This window comes from Zootermopsis nevadensis, unplaced genomic scaffold (genome assembly GCF_977971745.1).
Source record: "Zootermopsis nevadensis isolate Lab colony 2312 unplaced genomic scaffold, Znev_1.0 Znev_ptg000027l, whole genome shotgun sequence".
In the NCBI taxonomy this organism is placed as follows: Eukaryota; Metazoa; Arthropoda; class Insecta; order Blattodea; family Termopsidae; genus Zootermopsis; species Zootermopsis nevadensis.
In genome coordinates, this window is record NW_028259159.1 from 946,203 (window position 1) to 958,367 (window position 12,165).

Sequence of the window (12,165 nt, forward strand, 5' to 3'; positions counted from 1 at the left end):
ACTGATGGAATTTGTGTACCTTGTAGTGGCAAATTAGGAAGTATATCAGAAACACATCCAATTTGTGCTATGTGAAAGGAACTTTATCTTAACATATTAAAATCATACATATTTATTTCACTTCTGAAATTTTCAAGAAATTTAAACAAATAAAAGTTATGTTTTCAGGCCAAGTATGTTTTACTAAAAGTTGCATATTTTTTTAATATCAATGAAAATATTTCCAAAACAGTGATTTGAACTGTAAATAATTGTGACAAGTACTCTGAAGTTATTTTCCGTCAAATACTGAAAATTAAACTATATCATTGCAAATATTTTCAGTACATGTTACTAGAACAATACTTTTGATGTTTCATATTGACAAAATTAAAGCAGAATACTTTATGGAATTCATATCACAGTTTCATGAAAGCATGTATGTAGTTCTGCTATTACCAAATTGCATACTTCTCCAAATCTGAGAAAATAATTTAGGAAGAAATGACAAAAGAAGTGAGTGTGGGAGGAAAGAAATGGAGGAGTAAAGAAGAAAACAAAGCTAAAGTTGGTACTGTACAGTAAGAGGGTATATGATGAGGTGGCAACTTTTCTTGTGTAAACTCACACATACCTGGCATTTGTAGGTTTGTAATTGACATCATATTTTTCTACATTATCCATGGTTGTTGCCCATGACACCTTGACAGAGTTTGGGCTCAGGAACACAATGGTGATGTTCTCAGGGGCACCTGTTCCTGGCATCGACCCTATCAATCATCATAAAAATGAAACACTTAGAAGCTTACAATAGCATTGTTCTAATATGCAAATGGAACTTTCATTCTCTGAGAAACTGGTAAATTTTGTGCTTATTATTGCAATATGTACGTCTCAAGATTAAGATCACATATTTATCAATGGAAAAAATAAAGCACAACCTCTTCATGTCATTTTCTTGCACAACAGGGATAGATTCCTGACAGGGAAAGTTAGTATTTTGACACACACCCTGAAGTGTTGAGTTCTTGTTCATACACAAATCACTGCTGGGTATACATATATTAGGAATCTGACATAATAAATGTACAGCATAGATACTTTTTGGAAGTGAATCTTAGTTTGTTACAAAAACATTTTATTATTTTAAAATTTACTCATTGTAACAAATGCAGGCAATGTTGATCATACTGGGATTTACAAACCTTATTATGTATGTGTGCCCAAACCCACCCACATGACATTATATGTCTCCATCCCCTCAAAATAAATTACTTACACACTGATGGATTTTCCTTAGACCCTGTATGAATGTCATGGCACTGAAGGATACATATGCTCTGTACTTTTTAATTCTCTGTCACTTCTAAGACCAATATGAGTTAACACTACTCTTTAAGACTGAGATGAGACTGTTAAATCAATCAAACATGCCTAAAAAAATTAAAAAGTTACTTATGGCAAATGTGATGTTCTGGAAGACATCAACATTCTACTAAATCAAGCAGTCAGCTGTTATTGACTGTGACAACATACCAACCAAGCCTGCTCCATGAAGGAAGAGCAGAGTTGCCAATATGACCATTCTATTGGTGCAGACAACAGTACTAGTCTACTATTTGCCCCATTGAAGCAGTGATCTTCTTGGAGCTGAGAGGAAAATGGATATGTGTGTGATGTCAGCAGATCTCTGTTTGCATTTGTTTGTGGCTGTAACATCCGGGACGGAGAAAGATACCTCTTGTCACACGCCTGAAAACAATTCATATCCATATTTATAAAATTACTTCCCAGATAGTCCTACAGGAAGAGAATAATTAACTAACATCTCTAAGGTTTAAATTTTGGGAGTTGCATTTTTAAATCTCACAAGGCTGATGACATACTGTGTATTTAAAGGGACTGTGTGATTTATACACAAAGGGCAGTCAAGAAAATTAGCCACGAGGCTGAGTGGCACCACAGCAAAGTTTGTCTCTGATGGCAGACGAAACCTGATAGCAGACTAATGGCTCAGTTATTTCAGCTTCTGATGACGGTTAAATGTTACATATGTCACTGTTGTTGATAATTTATGACGCAACACGTTCGCTCAGCGTCTGAGTGGTGTCTGGGTTTGCAGGGGTTGCCATCTCTTAACAGGACCCTGGCATGTTACTCAGGTTCTTCTTGGTTTTGAACAAGCTTTCCAAGTGGTTTCAGGGACAGTCCCTTAAAATGGACTCTCATTGCCTACATACTATCAATTTTCCTTCCCCATGACTGTCTTCTCACCTCATTCGAACCTACAAAACCGGCGGAATTTTTACGAATATTCACATAAAACGTCCGTAATTTGTACGGGTTAACCTTCAAAATAGGAAATAGCTTATGCTTCTTGGACGTGTACATTTTTTAATATTGCCAGACCATGTCCTACGTCTGTCTCGTGTTATGGTGTCATGATGGCAGCGAGGCATCTCGCTTTACGAAAATAACTCGAATTACTCAGCTCTGATCTTCCAGAGACAAAGCGTGCATTCTGAGACGAAAATATCCGCTGTGAGAACGAACTTACTCTGCTACAGCTTCACCTAAGGTACAAAATAAATGTCTCTATCCTCCGACTATTAAATAAAATGCTCTTGGACGTTTTAAGCGTTATTTAAGAAAAGCGAACAGTCAAGAGGGCCATATTATCAAAAGTTTCGCCTCTCGCACACTTTGTCATATTATAGTGAACTTTGATATCGGAGGTGAAGTTAGAATGTTACTGACAGGTTACGGATTGACAGAAATCGGCTAATCGGAATCGACACTAGTCTTAAAGACGTAAATGAAATTTGTCATTAATTTACACAGAATCGACAAACGTTTCACATATAAGCTACAATGTTTATTGTTAATAAAATAAAATGCATTGGAGCATTTGTTTTCGTCTTCAGTGCGATGAGTTGCTTGCAAGAAATTTCATTGAGTTCTATTTAAACGTGCAGGCCTATAATGCTTATGATCCCTTATACACGATCTGTTCCACCTCTGTTTATTTTTTAAAATTAGATCTAGGAACAAAAAGTGCAAAGTTTACAAGTTCATTCGAGAAGAAGGGATCTTCATAGACGCACAACTTTATTACATTTCAGGTCGATGCATGGAAGATATTACTTGGAAGTGCAGCAGCTGTTCGCGGCGAAGTACATCTGACAGGGCTACACGATTTCCCACTCGCTTCACCATCTCACGATCACTCAAATTAATGTTTCAACCTTTAAACAAAATACGAATATCAGAATCTTGGTTTAGTTATACGGTGCACTGAGAAGGAAGGCTTGCGTACATTAAACGCGAGACTATAACGTTTAAAAATTTGTTAAGTTACGCTTACACGAACCTTGATATATTGTAGCAGACAAAATCTATACTAGAATCAAAAATTCTTCAAAAGAAGAATGCATATTCACACTGTTCATTCAACTCGAGACACAGATCCTGCGTTTTAACTCCTGGTTACTTGCTGATATACCTGATTCGTCATTATATTTGTCGACATTGGCACGGAATATTAGCATCCAATAGTATGTTATTTCTATTGAAGAAATACACGCACCAGTTAACAGTTTGGTAATAATATTATAATAAACACACATAAATTATGATATTGGAAGAAAAAATGGAGGGTGATGACTGAAGTAAGTTTTATTGAAAACATGTTGAAAGAAAAGTGCATCAGTAAATAGGATATTTAATTTTCATTCTAGATTGTTAATCGTATGATCAGTGGAAATGGAAAATCGACACAATTTCAAGACTTCTGTCAGTTTCCTCTTTTAAGTCACGAGACGTCGGATTTAGTAGCAAAGTTACCAACAGTGTCGCACTGTCGTTTTACCCGTTCGTGACGAACCCTGTCTCCAATCTGACGAAATAGATCACTTAGTTAAGAATTCACATTCATGGCAGTTTTAATATTAAACTTAAAAGAGACAGCTTTTGAAAGTTTAATTAAGCAATACCGTTTTAAGATGACATGTGGGTTCGATGTAGGCTTATGCATGCTAGACGTGAAGCATCCATAATTATTTCCAAAACACACCATTAAAAAAATTATAACTTACAATAATTTTACATGCCTTATGCTAACAAAGCTCCACCAACTGGGAAGATGCATTTGGCACGTGGAGAGTATTAAGCAAACTGCCTAATTACACTGCTTTCTAAGGCTGAAATAGACGATCAGTTGGATTAACTTTGACAGATATTATCTCTCTGCTAAGAGCTTTAGACTATGTTGTAAAAACACTAGGAAGACTAAGACAGAATTACGTGTCTATACATCAATAGTCTTGTTAGTACCGTTGCGTATATGATGCCATCTTATTAGCTAATAAATACTAAAATGGGCGTCTTTGTACCTCTCACAGCCACTAATGACAGGTGCGTACTTTCACTGCATATCCTGCAGAAACCTTGTAACACCACTGACGATACAGACTTCCTGCTAGTCTAAGCTTCGCGTTTCATAGTCTTATTTCTCCATCGAGAACATTAGGAGAAGCTACACCTGTTCCAAGATGGCGGGATGATGGGAGAAGGGTGGTTGCTGGCAGGACCGCCTGGCTGTTGTCAATCGCTGAGCTATGGAAACTACTTGTTTATTTTGATTAGGCATCACTGAAGACCGGCCGTCTGCTGGAATAAACAGTGTAACTGTTGACGGCCAACTGCTTCCATTGATCTGTGTAAATTAACTTCGCGCCCCATTGGACAAAGCTAGATCAAATAAACTAGGCAGTGTTGGCACTGACTTCTAAAACAACAATTTGCTTTCTCATTCATGGACGCCTTAAAATCGAGACAGATGTTTCCATCTGTGTGTTATTAACATAAAATTACTTTAACTATTCGCCATTTTACTTGTACCACTCAATCACTTTGATGTAAATAAATTCAACCTCCACGAAACGATGCCAGTCAAGTAAAGAGGGATACATTATTCAAGAAACTTCGTCAGCAGACACAGACAAAATCTGTATTAACTGGAAAGGTCTCTTTCATCGCCTCTCGATTCGCTAACTAATTCATTGTCTCTTAAACTGTGTGAGTTATTTAGTTTCGAATGACAGGAAAACTGTTAATTATGAACTGGAAAGGGTTGGAAGTGGCAGTGATGAATTTTAAGGTACAGCGCTGTTCCAGAATTTGGTTGCAGAGACTTTTCTGTCCAATCCAAATCTGTAATGTTAAAAAAACCGTGACTACAAAAAAAGAGCTTCTTCTTGATGACCTGACTCGGTGTAGCGTAAGTAAACACGGGTTCCATAAAAGAAGTGTAAAATTTTTATTAAGTGAGCGGCCTTCCATTTTGTCTCATTTGGTACTTTCTTGTCAGTATACCCATTGCTACATTCTTCACGAATAGCAGCAAACGATTTTGATTATGAGTAATATTCGAGGACAAACATAAGTTCTGCTCGTACATGCATTACTTTCGCGCAACTGAAGTGAGCTGCGGCCTAGCAAGAACGGTGACGTTTACTTCAGTGTGACGGTGAAGGTTGGGAGAATTTTTCACAGGGCTGGGCCTCCTTCTGATTTTATTTTAGTGTCGTAAAACGTGATTGTAGTTGGGTTGCGTTTTTAATGTTACAAACTATATATTCATATATTCCACCAACGTTCGTAGTTTAACGTATTGCGTTCATCTGTGCCTTTGTAACTGCTCACTCATTCTTTGCTCTTACAGGCTTGCTCGTCTGCGTTCAGCGATCCATTGTTCACGCTATCATCATTATGATAATGGAAGTAGCCAAATGGGGCCGTGGGATTTCCCGGACTCAGTTATGGCGTGACGTTTCTGCTATTAAGGCTTTATAGCGTTGTGTTTCACCACACATCTGAAAATGAAACTCAACTGCCTGATCGGTGTGGCGGTTAATCTCTAGATTTGTGTTCAAGAGGTACCCAGTTTAAATCTTGCACAGGGCATCTGATAAATAACTGAGGTTTTTCATATACTTCTTCAGTGTCTCCAGTCGAAAGATGTGGGTGGGTAAGAATACTGGACGCCAGTCATAACCGCAGCGTTCCATTCCACGCATTTCTACAGCTAATTTAAGGGCACATAATTCGAACCACCTCATTAAGAAATCACACAGGAAATATGAATAATATTAATCCACCTTCGGTTTCGATTTTAAATTATAATTCCGCAAATCCAATTTCTTGACCATGGGCAGATACACGGATTGTAACAGAGGTCTATAATTCACGTATATAAAACGTGAGGTGTAATGTTTTCAGTCGAAAGTAACGGGTCGAAATAGAGCATGCAACTTAATTAAACATTTTCTACCCGTGTTTATTGACTCACTATCTTGTTCCGACGAACGAGCGAAGCCAAATAATATTCTTAGCGACATGTTGTTGCGTTATATTTCCAAGATTAATTTGCTTTCTGGTGTATCAAACGACGCTATTTCAATTTATATACACCTCGAATGAGTGTGTGATTATTTGATAGACTGGAAAGGAAGAGGTCGTGGTCGGTTTTAATTGATTAAGCCAGAATTTACTGAAGGAACTGAGTAAAACCAACAATAACTTTAGTCATGGATAGCCGAGAGCCAGGAACGTATACATGTTATTTGTGTCCCAGAGTCAATTTGGCGAGGAGAGAGATGAGGAAAACATCCCCTGCGACAAAGGCATTTTGCCTTCCGGTCCGTTGCTTAATAAATTCCCATGGATCAATAATAGTGATGATAATAATATGTCCATGGCACTACAGTTCACGTACGAAAGTTGTCGAAATAAATGGAGTAGACGCATGACAAATCATAGCCACACTGAATCAATGGGCAATGACCAAAGGTCACAGTATGACAATATAAATGAATGATTTTGTATCTTATAGACAATATAGGTCGTAATTAAACATCCGAGAACGTTTCCGATACGGAACCAAATCAGATGAAGCTAGTAATTCGGATGAAAGCAGGCAGGCCCGCTAGACTGGCAGCCAGACGTAACGAATTAACACGTGCTCGGTTTGCAAATATCGAGCGCAGGTCTCAGTCCCTCTGTTCCCACTTTACACTGTGATATTCAGTCTGATAATGGAGATGTCACAGATGAATAGGAGCTGGAAAATGGACTTTCACAGGAAATGAAGCGAAGCAAGTTACTGTGAGATTTCATATTTTCACGGCGGTGAATAAGATGATGACTGTCTTCTAGAATGTTGCGCCATGCAGTTTCGTAGAAAGTGACTGACGTTTCAGAGGTGTTTACTGCTTCCATCATCAGGGATGTCCTCACCTTTTCCACTACAAAATACTTGCACCTGTACCCTGTATTTATTTCTTCCAATATATAAGAAAATGTAAGATTTGAGGTTTTCACAGCGGTGAGTATAAAGATTTCTGTCTTCGTATAAGAAAATGTTAAGAAAACAAATCGAGTCTTGTGATGTTTTCACTTTGTACACTAAATAACGTAGTGTCAGAAGACGATAGCAGTCGATTAGCTTGTCAAAAATTTACTTCGAATAAAGTATTTGCTGTATTTTAATGTCTGCATTTAGTGCTCACTATAATTTATTTACTGCAGTCATTTTTACAGAACTTTACATCAGTAATTGCAATCTGTAGCGGATTTGTTCATTTTATCGTCACGTGAACAAACGCACTCTAAGGCTTGATGACCGTTAGCACACATCACATGTGAACTAAAATTGATCAATTTAATTAATCAGCGTATTACTGAAAACACTACAAACCTACATGGAACGATCAGTTCCGAGAATAATATATTACAGGTACTTTCCCTTCAAAAGATTTTTTTAGGGTAGTGGAAATTACAAAATTAATAATGAAATAATTTTGTGACCTATCATTGTGCACCATTATCATGAACTATGCAGCATTAAGCTTCAGTGCTTATCTGAAGACCTTCAGGTGTAACTGTTAATTAGTTCCGTCATAGAATTTACTGTATTAAATTCCGGAGGGGGATATACCATTACACCCAGAGTGTCTTATCTTGCAGCCTCGTTTATGAAAACGAAAGATTAACTGTGGCCTATACAACGATAATTTTATTTGACAAAGTTTGAAAGTTCCTGGTCATTGTGCGACACATTGAGTACGACTGGTTTTCTTTTGGACTTCTCTCTCCACCGCATTTCTTTGTGCTAAAACCACGACATTTCGGAAATGGGTTCTATTTCCGTTTCCAGGCTACAGGGTAAGAAGAAATCCCTATTCTGTTGAGATCCCTGTTAGGGTTAGTCTGCGCCCTGAACCTGACAACCGATTTGGGAAAGGCCTACAAAAATAATGGTTTCTCCATGACCGCTTTAAGGCAGTACTGGGCACTGCACAAAGTATGATCTTGTGTACCCGTATTTAAATTAAAAAATCTTACAATTTTATAACAGTACAATATATATATATATATATATATATATATATATATATATATATATTTCTAAATTCACAAAGCACGTACAAAATCCTAAATATAGAAACGTCAAAATAAATCTTACGTCGTTTGTCCACTGTCCAGATGTCGAAATTGCGAGTAAAATTAATCGTCAAAGACACTTGAAAACAGAAATAAAAACAGTAATTTCATGACACTTCTTTTCAACTGATATTATGCTGAAAATGTTTGGCGGTTTTGTTGCATTCCAGAAAGCAACTCGGATTACAACCCAGACTGGAAGTCTAATTACCTGGTACCGACGTTCGCACGGTGAGGGCACCGTGGTCAGGGGGCTCAGAGCAGCTTCCCACTTTTCCAGTTGGACAATGCAGTACTGGGTTTTTTACACAATACAAAAAGAAATTATAAAATAAATAATTGCAAGTTACATAAATAAAACACATTCCTGTCAGTCTACAATCTTTAGAAGACGAAAACCCTTTCACTTTCTATCAAAACAGTTTGGGTGAAGCACTTAGAAATTGATTTGGATTCAATATAACAGACTAACTATACAGTCGTATTCTACAATGCAAACATCCTGAGCTAAGAAAGGCTTTTGAGAGTCACAAGAAAAAAAAATGGGAAAAAAAGAATGGTACTGGCAGAAAAACGAAACAGAATGAAAGTTGAGAAAAGTAAAGATAAACATTTGTGTAAGAGGACGAATCGTATAAGACGAACTATGCATTAAAGCTTCAAGGGAGAACAAGAAAATTAATTGGATGTGATAAAATATGGGAAAAAGTGTAAGAAAACAGACACCTGTATTGTCCAAAATGGCTGCACAGAAGAATGGTTATATTCGTGTATAAAGAACATAGTTCATATTTAAAGGGATAAGTACGAATTAAAAAAGAATTTAGTTTTGAACTTAACTTCACAATCGGTTAGACATCGTCAATGAACTAGAAAATATGTATGTATTATTGTTTTAAACATCATCGGAACAGGCGAACCGCTAACAGAGTGAAACTAATTCCACGGAAGAATTTTTCTTGAGAAGATGATAGTCGCTCAGACAATCAAGGAATTATTCGTATTTAATGGAAGTAGAAGATTCATTCTTGTTCTCAAGAGACCGTCACCGGTCGCTGTCCTGAACTAAGTAAATCCAATCCACTGTCTTTATTTTAGGATCTATTCTAATATTAACCTACCATTAACGTACTGGGCAAGATAATACTAAAGTAACAGCTGATTATCAAGTTGCTTTCTGAAAAGCACCTACAAACTTGAAAGCCTAGACAAAATTCATTTTCACATTCTTGACATAGTTTTTAAGAAATCTTCGATTACTTTGATACGGTTATCTATTGCAACATTCGCAAGGACACACTTCACCATTTTTTTAATCCAGTCAAGTTTTACTGGTGTGTTTATGACAGTGGTTAAAATATAACCTCTAAGACTAATTTCTTCATTCCCTGTATTCTAACATATAATCGTGTACATAAAGCATTTAATGTCCCATTACCAAAAGCTTCTAACGATTATTTTCAAGCTATTTATAACAGAAAGCAGGCAAACCTACAAATGACATTTAATGGTTTTCTTCTAGAGGTTATTTGTAATGGCCCTGCCATTTGGTGCAGCCTACGCTAAAGTTTCTTCAAGCGACAGCCTATGTCACCCTTCAGGATATCCATTTTTTCAGAAATAACTGTTTTAATATCAATGTTTTTGCAAGGTAAAAACTCAATGCCTTTATGTAACACGCAAGTCACCGTAGCGGACACAGTTTTATTGATCGCCTATTTGATGAAGTAATAGTTTATGGAAGTTGTCGAACTCTCATAATTAGACAAAATGCAATGCGCCATTTCTACTTCCGTTTCGTATCCTAAAGATAAAGGAATCGATTATCTGGATTAGATATGTTTTCAGTTAATACTGGTTAAACTTCCTAATATTTGTCCTGGAATATCAGTTTTAAATAGACAACGAGAACAAACTCCCTTCATAACAACAAAACATTCATCTCATAAACTAATGACGCCATTACTACAGTAACTTGTTTGACCATTTCTAAAGGTCTCTGTATAGAAATTTAGGTCTATCGTGCAGGACCCTGAATCACCTCGTTTTTTCAAGGAAAAGCGAAAATTTCAGACCAAACAGACTCACTGTATTTGTGTGCTTTTGCTGGCATGTCCGACGCTGAACATTTTGTTTATTTTGATAATTATGTATTGCAGCGGTGACTAACAGGAGTAACAAAACTGGAGCAGCAGTAAAGCTTCATACCTTAACCGGTTTCAAATCTGAGTTGATTCTGGCCACCCCAAATACGTCGTGTTTTTCCTCAGTCTTACAGAAGCAATCGAGACTGTTCTATAGCAGACATAGAATCAGACTCCATCGCGAGCCACTGAGAGGCAGCCGTGATGACATGCTAGCTGCGAGCACGGTCATGTATAATAAAGATCACGGCCTACTTTGTCGGTAAAGGAAAGGGATCAAGCACAATTCTGCCGGACCAAATTATATGCCTAAACTTCAGCTTCAAGATTCCGTTTCAATTCATTTATATAAATCCATTATAAAATTCAGACCATTAAAACAACCGTTCTCTGGTCTCAGAAATTCACAAAGTTACCCTTCAAGAGCCACCAGATGAAGGAGGAACAAAGCCAATCACACGGCTGTGCATATTCTCCGAAAGGTAAAAAGCGAGCATTAAATAATGATAACACGTGGGCACTAGACATCCCTATTTCAGTACGGTTGGTTTTCATCGATCACCACTTTTGACAGGATCTGAAAGTTCTTTTTGGATCAGGTAAAATAAACGAAGGAAGTTCTTCGCTTAGAGACACCTACTCAAGTTCTTCTTTGTAAAATAATTTCTACCAAGAACTTTATCCAAAAACTGAAAGAAATTACGATGATTTAAAATACGACTTTTGAAAGAAATTATTAAATGATTTCATGAAAATATTCTCTACATGATATGTCCCTTGAAATATAAAATATTTTAAAATTGTTCTGAAAATAACAACACAAAATACATTTCTAAGAGCAAAATTCCGTCTGAAACAAAGGTAAGCATTTACAGATGCTATCATTAGGAATTTAAAGGGTTTAATATTACGATATTAACTGGTATGTCAGATATTAGTTAGTGTCCTGCATTATTTGTAAATGTTATTATGAATTTCAGTTTGGGGGAAGAACTTCCGAAAAAGAAACCCACGAAACATCGAACATTTTTAGAAGAATTCGAATTTTGAATAAAAATTTAAACCTACATAAATGAATGTTTCAGAATGAATCATTTTATTTTTGGAGAAAATATCAAGGTCGTCTTGTGACGACAACACAGCCTACTGGTCTCGATAAAACGCACAAAACATATTTAAGAATCAGGAAATTAATTTTCATACCCTCAAGGTGCAATGTTTAATTATATTAGAGAGTTACATTTATTAATAACGGCATTTTGAACAATAAAGTTTGTCTTCTGTGCCCAATTGCATAAATGATGAGTACTGCAAAGAACTTCGGTGTCGATCATTATCTCCGTCCACAGAATGCCAGACAGAATACAACAAAGGCATTTGAAAATTTAATGAAGAAGGGATGGGGCTAAACATTGTATTCGTTTACAAGTATGGACTCCGTCCAGGGCAGAGGAACAATACCGACCTAATGTTATTAAGGGAATTGACCATTACTGAAGGTCCCAAGTCGTGATTAGACGAAAAGAAGCACTGTACTGAC

At 36.7% G+C, this 12,165-nt stretch overlaps 1 protein-coding gene across 12 annotated transcripts in view; it reads right to left on the reverse strand.

Annotated features, from left to right (window-relative positions):
• Nucleotides 1-12,165, reverse strand: part of LOC110828533 (uncharacterized) — a 281,385-nt gene that overhangs the window by 13,405 nt on the left and 255,815 nt on the right. For 7 of the 12 annotated variants that reach the window (XM_087356737.1, XM_087356736.1, XM_087356734.1 and 4 more), the window contains 2 exons: nt 1,516-1,731; nt 614-749 (listed from right to left, as the gene is read on the reverse strand). In XM_087356737.1, coding sequence (XP_087212863.1) covers nt 614-749; nt 1,516-1,564 — 185 coding nt within the window. In that variant the 5' untranslated portion in view covers nt 1,565-1,731. The other 5 variants (XM_022061334.2, XM_022061333.2, XM_022061331.2 and 2 more) reach the window with 5 other exon arrangements.